Source organism: Cynocephalus volans, chromosome 7 (genome assembly GCF_027409185.1).
Source record: "Cynocephalus volans isolate mCynVol1 chromosome 7, mCynVol1.pri, whole genome shotgun sequence".
Taxonomy (NCBI): domain Eukaryota; kingdom Metazoa; phylum Chordata; class Mammalia; order Dermoptera; family Cynocephalidae; genus Cynocephalus; species Cynocephalus volans.
In genome coordinates this window covers 137,254,676-137,271,571 of record NC_084466.1, presented here as the reverse complement: position 1 = coordinate 137,271,571, position 16,896 = coordinate 137,254,676, and the positions used below count along the sequence as shown (strand labels likewise).

At 40.9% G+C, this 16,896-nt stretch overlaps 1 protein-coding gene across 4 annotated transcripts in view; it reads left to right on the top strand.

Moving 5' to 3' along the window:
- The window catches only part of SORCS1 (sortilin related VPS10 domain containing receptor 1), a 523,960-nt gene extending 514,305 nt beyond the window's left edge, over window positions 1–9,655 (top strand). Inside the window, exons 25-27 of one of the 4 annotated variants that reach the window (XM_063101912.1) lie at window positions 4,274–4,379; window positions 4,502–4,662; window positions 9,576–9,655. In XM_063101912.1, the coding sequence (XP_062957982.1) occupies window positions 4,274–4,379; window positions 4,502–4,662; window positions 9,576–9,655 (347 nt within the window). Of the gene's footprint in view, window positions 1–4,273; window positions 4,380–4,501; window positions 4,663–6,172; window positions 6,309–6,441; window positions 6,507–9,575 lie in introns of those variants that run through there. The other 3 variants (XM_063101913.1, XM_063101914.1, XM_063101915.1) reach the window with 3 other exon arrangements.
- The last annotated feature ends 7,241 nt before the right edge of the window (window positions 9,656–16,896 follow it).

Below are 16,896 nucleotides of genomic sequence, written 5' to 3'. Positions count from 1 at the left end.
TGCACCCTTTTCCAATATTATTTGACCATGGAACTCTTGTCATCTTTTAGGACTTTTTCCCTATAGAATACACTTTCAGAAATGTGATAGAAGATGATAATGCTAAAAATATTGGGCATGTACAGTGTGCCAGGCACTATTACAGTGCTTTGTAAATTCTGTCTCATTTTATTCTCACAACTTTCTAAATAAACCAAACCCTAGTTTTATCTCCATTTTGCAGATGAGGAAACTGAGATTCGGTATGAGTTACTTAGCCCCTTATGGGGCTAAAAAGGAACCATATCCATTACTTAATGCCAAATGGAGTTTTAAGTTTACTCTCAAACACACATTTACTTAGCACTTACTGCATGTTAATCACTTTTCACAACAAGATTGCTATCACCATAAGCATTCCTGTTGATATAACCAACCCATGTCCCCATGAATAAAATATTCAATGCATTTTCAGGTTCCTCACAGGATTTTAGAAACGACATGTGCCAGCACCCAGGCTTAAAAACGTTGAGTCACTTGGAATACTGCTTGTATACATGTTTTACTCTGTGCAAGAATAATGGCAAAAAACTGCTCAGCACTTTTCCCCACACATTTACCTTGTTTAAACTGCAAGTGGAGAGGGATTAATTTATGCTAATTCCACACAACAAGTTAAAGCCCATTTATCACAAGTTTCCATTCCTCAGCAAAACATGCACAAATGCACCTAAGTGTTGGGTGAACTAAGATATGCAGCTGCTGTTGTGTGGAGCAATAATAGACCTGTTTATATTCAGGCACAGATCAGCAAGCAGAAGCCACCCACAGAACACAGAGGGCAGTGGTACTCAATTTCTCGCCATGCTGCCAGCTGCTACCTGCTGCTGCCTGTTTGCCTGCCTCTGCGAAGTGACTAAACCATGCAGGGTTAGGGAAGGGGAATGGATATCACTGGTTTTAGAATGCGGGATATGGCAGCTTATTTTCCCCAAATAATATGATAATTACTTAATAGTGTTAATGTTGCTTGTTTAAGGAATGATGATTTGAGTGTGAATAATTTAGCACTGAAAGATTTAACCTTGTGATGGGGAGAAAGCTAAGAAAAGGAAGGGAAGAGAAGAGAAATAGAGTTCATTTATGTGCATGTGTGTGCGTGTACGTGCGTGCGTGTGCATATGTGTTTGCTTTCTGTGCTACCAAGAGCATGGCCAGAGTAATTTCCTCTCATAGTTTTTCATTTATTTCAAATGCCAACCCTTTCAAGCAAGCTCAGTGTTCTTCCAGTTGCTCCATCACACTGATATTTTGGTTATGCTGAAAGAGTGTTCAGCTAGAGTGAGAAGTTTAGCTTTATTCCTGCCTCTAACCATCCTAACCTTCTGTGGCCCCTCTCCAGGCCTCCATTTGTTCCCTGTTAAATCCAGGGTTTGCATTAGAAGATTGCCTTTAAAATATCTTCCTATTATTATTTCCTTAATGTGATGATGGTATTACAATAATGTTGACAGAGAGAGAGAGAGAGATCTTTTAGTTACAGATGATGAAATGATGTGATATCTGAGATTTGTTTCAAAAAGTGGTTAAAGGTTGGATGTGAGTAGAGGTAAAATAAGATTGGCTGTTGGTTGTTGGTTGTTGAAACTGCGTGGTGGGTCCATGAGTCTTCATTTCTCTATCTTCTCTCTCTCTCTGCATATATATATTATATATATGTATAAATGTATACATACACACATGCACACATATATATGTGTGCATATATACAAGGTGTTGGGAAAATAGAATAATTTAACACGCTCCCTCGCCTTAGGGATGGTTGGGGGTGGTGCGGCACATTCTTTGTAAGCAAATTTTGTGTGTTGGTAGAGTTAGTGCGCATGTGCGGTGCCGCAACCTGGCCAACGTCTGCCTCAGGTGGCTGCCACGCACACAGCCATTCTCTCGAACCTATGGCTTCCAAGGACCTGTTTGCTGGTTACCTAGCTCATAGACCTGTGTGTGAGGGGTCTGGTGACCCAGCCTGGTGTGTGAGGGGTCTAGTGACCCAGCCTGGCGTGTGAGGGGTCTGGGGACCCAGCCTGGCATGTGAAGGGTTTGTGACCCAGTCTGTGAATGGGCTTGAGGGGTCTGTGAGCTCCAGACTCAGCCCTAGCTTGGCAATTGGCCCAGTCAGCAGGATTTCAGGCAGGTAAAAGAGCATGACACAAGGGTATTTCAAAAAGTTCATGGAAAAGTGGAATTGAAAGAGAATATATATCTTTTTATGAACTTTTTGAAGATCCTTTGTATGATATCTAAGGTCGAGTGTATGATCTATGATTCTAACTGCTCCTTTCAAAACTTAATAACGTTTTAACTTATGTCACGTTAATTTTCTTCTAGTGCCATAGTCTTAACCCTAATACTCATCCTGAGAAACATCTTTTTAAATGTCTAATATCTCCCACTGAAGTCAGCACAGGGCCGAATGTATTGAAAATGTGTGTGTGTGAAATGACTCGGGTTCAAGTCTCAATTCTTCCCTTTACAAGTTCTAAGTCTTGGGAATGACATTATACAATGAGAACTTGACTGTTCCTACCTACTTACTGAGGATCACAGTCCCTGCCTTCCACTTGTGAAAACCAATGGTGATAATGTCTATGACAAATGGAAGGTATTCTTTTCTGATGATATCCTACCATGTACAATGTGAGTCGTGAATTATATCCAGACTTCCTCACTGATGGCACTGAGAGGGTGACTTTCTAATTTCTAACTGAGAGCAAGTGTACCTTGGGTGTTGGAGTGCAGTGGGACCACAACCATCCTTCCTACTCACAGACTCACACCCCTACTTCACACCTTCAAGTGCTGCTTGACTTATACAGGAAAGACTAGTTGGGGAGGGAAGTTTGTTATGTTCAGAGCCTCCTAAAAACTGAACCTACTAAACTGACTAAGCTATTTTCTTAGAAAAAAACTTGGCTTTTGTTTTTCACCAAGACCACGTGGTTATATGAAATATGCTTTCTAGTAGCGGTTACTGAGAGGCTGGGATGTAATCCTACAAAAACCAGACAGAGCAGAAACAGCGGAGAGTCTTGTCTGGGACCATCAGTACTACAGTCACTAATTCTTGACCTTTTTTACCTGGCCGACCAGAATGTTGCCTTCTCAGCTCTCAACAGAGAAAAGCTACAGAAAATGGTGTTTAAAGGTCACCTGAATTTCTGGGTCTCGGGCTTTGCTTAAATTGATGGAAGGTAAAGGTCAGCATCCAGATGTCCGTGGGGTGCATATGGCTCATCTTTTATGCTTGAGCTATGCTATATTTGCAAAATGTCAGCTTTTGAGTGGGTAGAAATCAACGGCAAACAAAGTGATTACAGGTGCAACAGGTTTGACCCTGAGATGCAGGAAGATTTGAGGTGAAGAAAGATGTTTTCCAAAACTTCACTTCAAGGGTGCTCAGGGAGGGAGACTCTTTTATGAATGCAGAGGATTCTGTTTTGTCCAAAAGGAGACATCACTGCATGTGGGAGGCTGGAGCTGCTTGGTGAGGGCTGTCAGGGCTTTAGGAAGCTGTAGAGATAACCGGGTTACATACCTCTCCCCCAGTGTCAGAGCAACTGCTCTTGGAAAATATTCACTTAGCTGTCAGTTTTCTGTGTGCAAAAATGTAAGCAAGCTACGTTACTTTCCAGTTCTTTCTCTCACAACTGCCGGGGTAAGAAGGATTGGGTAACTCACAAAAGTAGTCTGTTGGTGGTTTTACTGGTTATCTGCTTTGCTTAGTAGGAAAAGCTTGCATGTAGAGTATAGGAAAATTTGATAATAATTAGTATTGTATTATTATAACTATTGATGAATACTACTAATAATAGCAGCAGTGCAAATAAAAGCTAGTACTTAAAGAGGGCCTAATAACTAGATACACTGTCATTCAATCCTCACATCAACCAGCTGAGGTCTGTACTATTATTCTTATCTTAACATATAAGGCACATTAAAGTAAAGTAACTTATCCAGGGTCACACAGCCAGCAAGTAGTAGAGTAGGGTTTGAATCCAAGCAGTTGGCTACAGGGTCTGTTCTTCTCCCTGCTCCTCTGTAGTGCTTGAACAGGCCAGCTGCAGCATTCTGGGGGCAGGGACAGGCTCAGATGCATTCATGTGGTGAGCATCGTGTATACACGTCCCACTTGGTTTTTAGGGACTCACCAGTCCTGTGTGTGAACTGTGGAAACCTTTCACGGAGTCCACCTGCCCAAGCCTCTGCTCACAACCATGTCTTGTTCTCTCCCCAGCCCCACTGGTGGACCTTACTCCAACCCACAGTGGATCCGCCATGCTGATGCTGCTCTCAGTGGTGTTTGTGGGGCTGGCCGTGTTCGTCATCTACAAGTTTAAAAGGTGCGTGTCCCTCTGTCCATGCCTCCCCTTCCTCTTCCCTCTTCCTGACAGGTTCAGATGCATGTGTCGCAGTGATGCATGTCACCCATGCAGAGCAGTGATGGTTTCTGTTAATGTTTTAGGAAGATCCCGGGGATTAATGTTTATGCCCAGATGCAGAATGAAAAAGAACAAGAGATGATCAGTCCAGTCAGTCACACTGAAAGCAGGTCCAATATCCCTCAGACTGAACTAAGGAGGCCTGGCCAGCTTATAGATGAGAAGGTGGAATCACAGCTCATAGGTAAATGATTCCCAGTAGCTGTCAGCCTAAGTAGTCAATGGCTGACTTTCCCTCTAACCCCTTTCTGACTTGACATAACCACTCTCTTCTCCTCTAACACCCCTGAGAGAAACAGTTAACATACTTTTTTCCCCTCTTCCTTCCATTAGAATGGGGAAGAAAAAAAAGGCTTCTTGCTTCTATCTAGGTTTTTTCTCTCATTAGTTTATTCCTCCACTTACAAAAACCCTTCCTAAAACATTGGGCTACAAAGGTTTATGGACAAAGGAGCAAAGCATTTGCTCTAACAAGATCCAAGAAGGAGATGTCTCAGGGGCTGGGGCTGGCTGGTAGGCTGGAGAGCTGAGCAGTATTTGAGGGACAGGGTGTGTGTTGATCATAACAAAACATGCCAGCCCCAACTAGAGACAGCTATAGGGAGGGCAGACTGCTCCATAAAACTAGTAGAGAAATGACATAACGAGAGTGACTAGAATGATCACTGGGAAAATTTTTAAATCTAGCAGTAATCTAGAAACTGTTCCCCAGGAAATATGGAACCTGAGAACTTGAGAAAAAGAGATAATAAGTTTGCAGAACATCCAGGCATTGGGGCATCCTGAGACAACTGGAGGGCTAGACTATTACAGAGTAGATTAGCAGATTTCTTCTTCTTTTTTGATTGGCCCTTAACAGAAGTCTTAAAACAGACTTTCTAATATTTCAGTAGAGTGCTCTCTGCCTGTGAAGTTAGCATGGGAATCCAACAGCTAGGTATAGAGTCTGAAGTTCAATTGCTAAGTCCTCCTATTTATTGCAGAAGAAATTTCTCAGAACGTTAGACAAACTCATGGAGTCGCTAGTGCTGATCCATTTCTCTCCTTGGTCCCTCCTGTCTGTTGACATCAGGAGCTGAAGCTGTAAATGTTCACATCTAGACCCTGAATTGCTGACTATGGTGGATAAATTATTATATAATCACTCATGCTTCACTTTAATGCGGTAATGGCAAACCACCTAGAAGGCCTTCACGGAAGATTTTTAATCTGATTCTTGGGGGAAAAATGAGTATGTAAATTATAACATAACCCTCTCTTTCAATGGATTTGGAAAAGGTCTGTGGCTGTATTAGGGGAAATTTAAATGCAGTGACTGGCTGGTATCATACATAATGATGATAACTACAGCCACATCTGGTGTCAGTGATCACAGTGTACTTTCTTATATTTGGGGAGACAGGGTGATGAGTGTGTAATTGCTTCAAGTTAAAAAGAAAAAAAGGCTTTTCTGTCTTTATGTCCAGAGAAGCATTCACCCTGTCTATTCACTTCTAAAGCATCGAGGGGCATTTTTTAAGGTCATTGGGTCCCCTGTCCCCGTTTCCACAGGGTATGAAGCACAGCCACTGTTTTCTTTGTTAAAAGTAGCAATTCCTCCTTCACCAGGAACATCTTGCAGCACATTGCAAAGTCTGACACCTTTCCATTTCCAGTGTTTTTTAAATGAGTAAGTGTTACACGTTTTCTCTTAGGAGAGTAGCTTTACCCTCCCCTCCCTCCCCTTCTACTCAACCTGGTGACTCATCTCTCCGATTGCAAAGAGCAAGACACGCCACACCACCTTCAACGCCAAAGCGGGGATCTGCTGGGGCACAATTTGCAATTTAAGGAAAACCCCCAAAGGCTGCAGGCGACCTGCTGATCAGGAAAGAATTTCGCTCTTGTCAAGTGCATCATCCTTCATGACCACTAACTTTATGTTTTTTTCTTTCCTTTGTTGTTCTGTTTCCTATTTTGCCAGGAAGTATTTCCATAGTTGCTGAGAATCAAAGCACAAAAGAAATCCCTACCTATGTAAATGTTTGAATGGAGGACGCCAGTAAAAAAACAAAAACAAAACAAAAAACAAAAAATAAAATAAAAACAATCAAAATCCAAACAAATAAACAAACACTCATTGCATCGGGACTTTTTAATTCTTCAGACACAGACAACAAGGGTTTTTAGCTTTAAGCCTGTGCATGTGGACAATACCTTGAAAACGTGTTTGGAGGGGCAGTGTACAGGTGCTCTATTTTAATGGAAAACACTCCCCTCTCCCTTTCTTCTCTTTTTTCTGATCGGTCGTGTTTGTAGAAAATTCATAACATATATAGGCCAAGGAAATCTGCATGTATTTTTGGAAATATTCTTGGCACTAGATTTAACAGCTATTTTAGCACTACAGGCTAATGGGTGGATTAGCCACCCTAGCCCTTTTCATAAGACACAAAGACATGCACAGGAGTTTGAAACTCTGAGCTGTTTCTCTGTTCTACTTTTCCTTTTTGTCATTTTCCCTTCTAAGTTACCTTTGGTAGCTCTGCGGTTCAGCAGTGGCCACAAGGCTGCTTTCTCCATTCTCTGTGGCACAGGGACAAAGACGCCAGTTGAAGATCTATGTATGCAGGTAGAATAGGGAAGGAAGCAGGTCAGGGAGGCAAAGAATGCCAGAAATGGACCTTTGTATCCTGTTCATCTCTTCCCCTATGACTGCTTCCCTTTGCAGCTTTCCCTACACCTGCCCCAATTTATGTAGCAAATGGGATCCCATGAGTTACCCATAGTCTGGCCTTCCCATTTTTTTTTTTTTTTTTTTTGCTGTGTGTGGCCATGATCTGTCGATGTCTTTGAATCTCTTCCGTCCAATCTCTGAATTATCCATAAACTACTCCCACTTTTTCTCCAAATCGTGTTGCTAGATTTTGAACATTAACCATGACGTTTCCTTACTACTGGCCTAGCCTCTGCCAATCCTCCCCCCGCCATCAACAAGTTTCTCAACTCTCTGTCATTTGTGTACATCCCAAGCATGCCAGCTTCCGTGCACACTGACCTAGCTGCCTCCTGCCCAGCAGGGTTCAGTTTCATGTATCCTTTGTCTCCTCTTCTAGAACCTACCATTTCCAAATAGTCGTCCGTCCGTCCCCCCCCGTCTCCCCCCCCCCCCGCCCCCCCCCCCCCCCCCCCCCCCCGCTTTCCTACCTGGAAACATATACTGTGTGTAAAAGAGTTGCTATATGCAGGGCAACTTAAACCTGGCTATGTACTTGGGAAAAGAAAGTATACAATGAAACAAAAAATCTCGTGCGGTCAGATTCCAGAAGATTCTTGTGAGAAATGTTTTGAACTTGTGACTATGTTGCAGGGCAATTTTCTCCTGTGATGGTTGCTGTTACCCAATATTTTCTCTCTCACAGTAGAAAAAAATATTTGTGAAATAAAACTGATTTTAATCAGAAGGAGAAGCAGGTTAATGGACTTACTGTTTAAGAAGTCAAAAAGTCTGAGAATATACAGAGATCTTGTCTTACATTAGGATGAGAGTTTGATTGTTTAGGATAATCCCAGTGATTTTCCATGTGCACTCTCTGATCTCTGAGTGTTACAGTACCAGAAAAAGAAAAATAAGTCAATATAAAGGGGAGGAGTTAGCTGACTACTGCAAAGTGTATTGACTCAAAGCATGAAGAAATCCCACTTTTCCCAGGGCGATCTTGAAAGAAGGCCCAGAGAAAGAAGGAAACAAAAGCCTGTCCAGCAGAGTCCCTTTCTGTATTATGCACTGGGCAAAGCCCACTCTAAGGTTTAGGATGAAGCAGTTCTAAAAAACCACTCAGAAAGCTCAGCCTCCTTCTTGGCTGTGTCCCAAGCCAGCAACAGGGTATAACAGAGCTGCTGGTGATAATGGGGGTGCCCTAAAAATCCTGATGATCCTGCCCTTATGTAGCTCAGGCAGGGAAAGAGAAGCAAAGCTACTGTCAGAAGTTAATCAAGCAGAAGATTTTATGGTCAAGGATGCCTGATGTAAATCTGGGAAATGGATTATGCCTGGGGCAGCCACCTATCTGTAGAACTCTATTGATCCCCAACCTGCCAGGCTTCCTATCTCATAGGAAACATCCTCATTGATCCTCTTCAGTTGGAGCCTCCCGAGTTTAATCTGGAAGACAAAGTGTTTGGAAACCAAAAGAGGCTCACTCAGACCAGCACAGGGAGTCCTCAGAGTTGCAGTTCAATTCATTTTAATTAGAAAATTATAAAAACGGAAATAACAGTCTTAATCTAGCACAGTGCCTTGCCTAGAGTAGTATGATGAAACTTACTTGTTGAAGAAATAAATGAATGGAAAGACACAGGAAAGAATGGGCTGTAAGTCCTAATTAAAAATAAAGGTGGACATGAGATGCCTGGCATTTTGGAACGTGACTGAAGATGGCCAGCTACAGATTCAGCATCTCCAATGTCCTCATGTGCCTCTCCTCAAAGATCCCTCCCCCCTGTAGGTGATTAGTGAGGCAAGGTGCTGCTCAGAGGGGACCTCATTGTTCCTATGACCTTGGCCAGTCATTCTCAAAGTGTGGTACCTGGACCAGCAGTATTAGCATCACCTCGGTCTTGTTAGAAGTGCAAATCCTGGATCCATACCCCAGATCTACTGAATCAGAAGCTCTAGTGGATGAGTAGCAGTGTTCTCTATTGCTGGGTGATAGCGGGCCTGGCAATCTGTTTTAACAAGGCCTCCAGGTGATTGTGATGCACACTAAAGATTGAGAACCACTGTACTAGGTCATTCTAGCTGAATCCAAAAGAGGAGGTAGTAATGAGAGCCTACAAATGGGAGGGTCCCAAGTGCCTACCTACTCGCTACTAGCAGGTGCAAACACAATGCAGAGTTTGGTGGGCTTAAAGCCAGAGGAGTATGTGTGGAGGGATGGATGTGGAATGTAAGATTCAGGGCAAGCTAAAAATATGATACTGCAACATTTCTCAAAAGCCCAGAAGGCAAACTGTGCATGCTCTACTTTGAACTACCCAACCAACATTTTCTCCCTTGCCTTATTTCTAATTGGATTCACTGTCCAAAATGCAGAGATTCGCTTTGCTTTTTTTCAGAAGTTCCAAATAGCAACTTTGAGAGCAATGGGGTGCTTGGCAGCTGTTCTGTGTTTTCCAGGATTCCAACTGAGCATTGAAATCCCTCATTTGCCAACTTATTTTTATAGGAAGCCAATTTAAAAAAAAAAAAAATGAAAGTTTTCTTATAGTATTGGGACTACTTCTAATTTTCAAATGACTTTTTTGATGTATTTTTTGTTAAATACTATGTAGTGTAATGTATAATTGCTCTTGTTTATTGCTTTTACAATCATATTTATTAAACAGATAATGTCTCTAAAGTCTTTGCCTAAAGGTGTTTATTTAATCCCAAGCCCTTGGTGTTCAGTCTGGATACAGAAATAATGCAGCTACAGAATTTTATAAAGACTAATTGCATGAGAATATAATACACACCAGAAGCTCAAGACTTTTCCTACTAACAAAGTAGAATTCTACTACCTGAATTCCACTTGCATTTCAGTTGACTATACAATGTCTGTTACGTTATTAAATTACATTATTTCACTTAAAAATTACTCCAAACTGGTTACTTTGGAATGAGTAACATGCTCATTATTATTAGTTCAAAGTTACAAATTATTAATGGAGAACAAACCCATTCAAATTTGTTCATGACCTTGTGATTACCAAACAACCAAACCTGCATGTAATGAATTCAAACTTGGATAGTGGTAAAGGCTCAGATGAGAGAGTGAAAACTTCTTTGGACCTGGAATCCAGGAGAAGGGGATTCTCCTTCTGGCTATGCCAGCTTTGTGACCTTGAGCAAATCACTTTAACTTATAAAAGCTTTAGTGTTCTCATGCATGTAATTTGGAGGAACAAGACCCCTTCCAGCTCTGGTATTCTGAGTGGGTGAGTCATTCCCAAGAGTCTGAAATAGCTGTTTTCAAGTTAGTGGAAAATAAAGAGGGGGACCGAATCCAAATATTTTCAGCTGTGTGGTTTGCCTACATCAGTGGTATTTCTCCTTGGGCACTGTTTGGTCTTTACATTTGGTTGAAACATTTGTGCAGGCACAAAACCCACCTTAGGCTTCCCAGAGACCTGCCAGACTCAGAATGGGCTTGCCTCATTAGCACAGTCTCACTATGTGTGAGAATTCCAGCTGTTTTTCAGTTGACTTTAACTTCTCCATTCCCACAGGCTAAATCTTCCAATTCTTCATTCCCTTCTAGGTCAGAGTCTATGCTGCTTTTCCCGATTGGGAGCAGTTTATCTCCTGTGTCAGTCAGAGTTCAGTGAGGCAAACAGAAAGTATCCCTAGATATTTCAAACAGAGGGTATTTAGTACAGGGGATTTGCTTGAGTAATGGAAGAGCCCAGATGCCAAATAGGAGTAGGTGAGACAACCCTGATATTCGCCTCAACAGGAAGCTTCCAACTTCCCTGGGCTGGAGGGACACAGATATTACCAGAGCCCTGGAGCCAGGACTACCAGGCTGAAGCTGAAGTCATGGAGGTTCTGTCTGGCAGGAGCTGAAGACATGGAAGAGATGTGACCACTATCAACAATGCTGCCCAAGCAGCAGAGAATGGGAGAGGTAGCTTGCTCTGGTCTTCTCATCTCCTGCCAAGGCTCCCCACAGCCCAAACCCAGCCACAGGCCAGTGGGCGGTGGAGCCCGGGAAGAGCCCTTTACTGAAATACAAAGCAGAGCAGGGGAGTGGTGGTGAGTGACCAGCAGGCAGGTGACCGACACAGCGCCCCTTTCAAGTTCAGCCCATACTAAATCCAGCAAAACCAGCAAAAAAGGCACTCATTAAATAGTAGGTACTCTTTTCTCTGTGACTTTTTCACATATTTTTCTTTAAACAACACATTTAGAACCTGACATTGTGTTTATGTGTGGCACTTTATACCTTTCTCACCAAATTCTACCCATTTAGGAGAGAATCTTTATTTTTAAATTTTATTCCTTCAGCATGTAGAACTGGACATTGCCATCAGGGGGCACTAGATAAATGTTTGCTGGAACTCAAAGTTGATTTCCAGCTTAATGTTGTGAGCAAGTCCATTTTATTTAGCAACAATCTGTAAGGTGACTTGACGGGTCTGACTTGCCTAACTCAGCTAGCATCTCTAATTGCATGTTCAATCAGTGTCTGTCATGAATCAACACATCCCTGCCCTTTTTCCTGTTGCCACTCAAGCCGCTGTACTCAGGGAGCTATTCATAGACATTAATTTTGGTGAAATAATTGAAGTTTAAGGGGAAAAAAAACTGACTAGAAAGTAGCATAAAAAACTAAGGCCTAAGTTTGGTTTCTGAATAATTTGTTTGATTATTTCCTAAGGAGTTAATAGTATTTTGAAAATGCATATTAGGTTGATGCCTGCATAGTGGGAGAATCCCAAAATAATTCCAGATGGGTGTATGCAAAAAAAAAAAAAAATGGCTGTTATAAAGTTTTCATGTTAAATCCATGAAAAGGGATCTGTGATTTACAAAATACAGATATGTTTTGATCCATATGTGATAACACAACTGTGAACAAGGCAAATAAAATGTCTGCCTATGTGAAGTATATATTCTAATAGGAACAATTAACATATAATATAATTTAATGTAATATGTACAGTGATATATATATATAACGTAATTTCAAGATATTGAAATGTAAAAACAAAACATGATAAAACAGCAGAGTGACTGGGGCTGGGATGAGAGAGGGAAGTTGCACAAATGTCTGGATGCTAAGGGCAAACCTCTAAGGATCTGAAGGCTAAAAGAGAACCAGCCATTTAGACATACAAACCTTGTCCCAGTGTGTTCAAAGTCCATTTTAGAACAACCTCACCGAAAAAACAATTTTCACTCTAAATAATCAGAAATGCTTCTGAGATTATGGTAAACTAGCTCTTACATTGCCCATGCATAGGGCTTTCCACAAGGAATCATGCATACATAGCCAGTTGTGCTATTATGTGACATATGAGTTCCACAAAATCATCTCGGTATGCAAAATGACATAATAAAAATTACACAGCTTGGGGGAAAAAACGAGGCCGGGGCACAACACACAAAAACTCATGTGTCAGTGTATTGTGGAATGTGCCAAAGACATTTTTAAAAGATTCAAATCTAATAAAAATGGTGGCACAGTTTTACACAAGTGAAATGATTAAGAAATCCACAAAGAAAACACTTACCTTGAAAAAGTCCTGAACTTTCGCTTGTGAGAGTGGATGTTGGAATGCTTACAGCAAGTGAGTTACTGTGAAGTGGTAGAAGGAGAATTATCTGAAATTGGACAGAAATTTGTAAGACCGAAGGTGGATGCTGTGGCTTATAACACACACAGTGAATGGGGGTAGCTGGTAAATGTTAGAGGGTGTGTGTGTGTGTCTGTGTATTTGGTGTATTTTTACACAACTGGTTTCAGCTGGGTGCAGCTTTCTGCATTCACCTAGTGTCTCTCATTGATAAAATCATGCCTAAGAAAACACAGCATTTGAATTATCCTCAAAAATTTCCCTCATATATCAATCGAATTAGAGCATATTTACATTCTCAAAAAAAATTTTATAGCAGAACTGACGGTAATTTAGGTGGTAGTTAAAAAGTAATTTGGATATACTTATAAAAGGAAGACGTTCTACTTGACAGCAGAGGGAAAAGATAGAATAGTTCCAATCCTCATTATATTCTCATCATCTCGGCCTAAGTCCCTTTTTTTTGTGGAACCTAGCAGTCCTACCCACTTACATAGACCTTAGGGTATCAGACAATTTTCACCTACCCCAGCAGCTAATATTTAGAAGCATGACTTTGACCCAAAAACTCCTTGTTTAATGAAGAAGATGGTATGAAAAAATACATTGAAGAGGTATTTGATGAAAAGTAAAACAGGTAAAGAAGCCTTTGAAATATTTGAAGATAGTCTTAAGTTATTTACATAATAATAAAAACTCTTTATGAAAAACACTAGATAAGTATTCATATACATGTATGTGTCTTCATAAAATCTTCCTGCTACGTAAATGTTAATAACAGCTTATATAGAGGCAGAAAAAGGATTTGGTAAGCAGTATGTGTAAACTAGTTAAAAAGAATCATAATATATATCCATATAATAAAAAAGAATGCTTCTATTAAAAAAATTTTTAAAGAATATTTAATGGCATGAGAAAATTCTTATGTGATCTTAAGAAAAAAAAGAATTTAAGTCTACATAGTATGATAACAATTTGTACAGAAAATATATAGGGGCAGACTGAGAGAGAGAAAAATAGTTACACTGTTTATTTCTAACTTGTAATATTATGGATGTTCCAATTATTTTTTAAATATATTTTCTAAGGTTTTCTAAAATGGATATATGTTACTGGTATGGTCAGAAAAAAATGCTATTTTAAATAAAGTTTACAAGATTATATTGTAAAGTAAATCTAAGATTTGTTTGTTGAATAATTATATAATTATTTATTATAGATAATATATTTAATAATACATAAAGTTTATAGGAAAATTCACAATTGTTGACAATATACACTTAAATTCCTTTAATAAAAATAGCTTCTCTAGATAAAAAACAATTTTTCTTATATTTTCATCAATTTAAATTCATATTTAGATAAAAACATTATTTTGCTATTATGGTACCTACAGTTTAATTTGTGAAGTTTCAAATGTTTAAACTTTTTAAACTTTGTAACTTTCCTCTCCATTTGTGTATATATGTACTATATATGTATATGTATATATACACACATACACATATGAGGGTACTTCGAAAATTTCGTGTAAACATAGAATTAAAAGTATAATATGAATCCACGAACTTTTTGAAGTACCCTTGTATATATGCAGAAACATATATGTACATAATTAACAAAATTTTATAATATATATGGTAAATATGTATGCATACGTATTTATACATTATTTAGATATATGCACATACACATAGAAGTAAACTGTCACATAGACATAAACAAATAACAAGGTAATAGTAGTTAGATATGGGCCATAAACATTAAAAAACATGTGCTATTAATGGGTCTAGACTGTGCTTGTACTGTGTGTTGAGCATCCCAACCCACTGCCATCTGAAGATTTTGTTATTCTTCAGTAATTATGGTCATCACCAGACTGGGGTGGGGAGGAGATGTGTGGGCAGAATAGTTATTTCTAGGGGAAAAGATGTAGAAGCTGCTGGAGGATATTCTCTGCTTTAAGTTGTGTAGTAACCTTACTAATTGCCCAACAAGCAGCTGCTCACTTTGCTTAACACTTTTCAGCCACAAGAAGGATGCCGACCTTACTTAATAATAGCACCAACATATAATACCTCACACACACACACACGCACGCACGCACGCATGCACACACGCACACACACGCACGCACGCATGCACACACACGCACGCATGCACACACACACACACACACACACACACACGACAAATGGCTGGAAGTGGCCTAGCCAAGTGTCTGCTGTGTAACTGGGACAGGAGGTTCTTATTGGCCATGGGTAGGACACAGAGGGAATGTTGACAGCCAAGATGTAAGTAAAACGAATTCACAGTGGAAAGAACATTTCCAAACACTGGTGTGAGCGTGTGTGACCACTAAGTCCAAAGGGCCATGGCTACCAAGATTTTAATTCTCAATCCAAGAGTTAAGAGTTACATGAAAACCAAAGATATGAATGAAACAAAAGTCTAGAATAAGGAAGTTGTGAATGGAAAATATAATAATGATAATAATAAAAAGAGTAAAACAGCTCCCATTTTTGAACATGATGTGTCATCTGTATACCCATTATCTTGTTTAATCCACATGAGTTCCTGAAGTGGGAATGGTTTTCTTCTTTGACATTTGGTAAAAATGGAGTTCAGAGAACTGAAATGATTCTCTTGTGATCAAGGAATAGCAGGTCTGTATGTTACCAAAACATTCACTTTTTTTCTGTGCTATGTGTATCTTCCTAAAAGATGAATTATGTTTCAGAATTATCTTTCTGGTTAGTAGGTGCATGGTTAGTTGATAGATTGGGCTGACTTAAAGGGCAGGTCAAGAAGGCTTAAATACTAGATGGGCCCAGAGCCTGGGGAGCTTAGAAACCCCATTAGATTGAAAGACTCCCAGAGTGGGTAGTCAGTCAGTTCAGGGAGACCCTCCCAAGGAACAGCGAGACCACGAGGACGGATGCAAACAGCAAGAGGTTTATTGATCACACGGGTACCCGGGCGACTCAGTCTTTTGGAAGACTGGCGCGCCGAGTGGAATTTCTGGGCTCATTTTATAGCAAAAAGCGCGGGTACAGAAGCGAGAAGCAAGGTAATTGGTTAGTTTGAATCAAGCCAGGGGTGAACTTCGGTCAAGTGGGAGTCCTTGAAACAGCTGAGGGGCACTCTTGAAACTTTAACTGACTTGTCTATTTCTGGGAACTATCCGCCCTTTGCCTCGGGCCGGGGCCCAGGTGCATAACCACAGATATCCTGTTTGACTCTGTTCCCCTTGTTTCTTAACTTGACTTTTTGGCTGTATTTTCCCTATACTGCGGCTAGCTTGAAAAGAAAAACACTTCCTTCATTCCCCCATTTTTTCTTGTGGATCGCTCTAATCTTAGAGCGGAATTAAAGGTTATCTTCGTCATCTAAGGTTTGGTATTTTTGCCTAAGGACCAGAATCTTAACTGCACTTACCCTATCATTGATGAATTGGACTAGTCTATTGATGACGCAGGGCCCAAGGGTGAACAACAGAAGGAGGAGTAATAGGGGCCCGGCGATGGTTGACAGTAGGGTGGTCAACCAAGGGGAGTTATTTGATCTGGTTATAAGCATTTTCATAGTTTGAGTCAGGAGGCCTGACTCTTTTAGAGGCCGGTGCATCAATTTCTGGAATATCCCAAGCCTCGAGACCCGCCGCCAGGGCACATATATCAGGGGTAAGGGAGGGCCACCAAGTCCAAAGGGGGTGGACTTCTGTCTTGAACCAGACAACCTTTCCAGTTTGGGACAGTACCTGCCAGGTGAGGGTGTTGGGCTGGTTAGGGTTATTACTTGGTAGGCTTGCTCCGCCGCCGCCGAATGCGCAACTTAAGAGGATTATCAGTCCTCTCCAGCTCCCAGGATTCATCTGGTACGGAGGGTGGCGCAGGCTTGAGGTGAGAAGCATGTACCCAGGCTGCAATGCCGTCTACTTTTACCGCTGTTGGTGTGGTCAGTAGCACCAGGTACGGGCCTTTCCACCGGGGCTCAAGGCTGCCGGTCCGATGGCGCCTAACAAGCACTTGGTCTCCGACCTGGAACGGATGAGGGATGGCCACGGCACCTGGCTCGTATACCTCCTTGATCTGGTCCC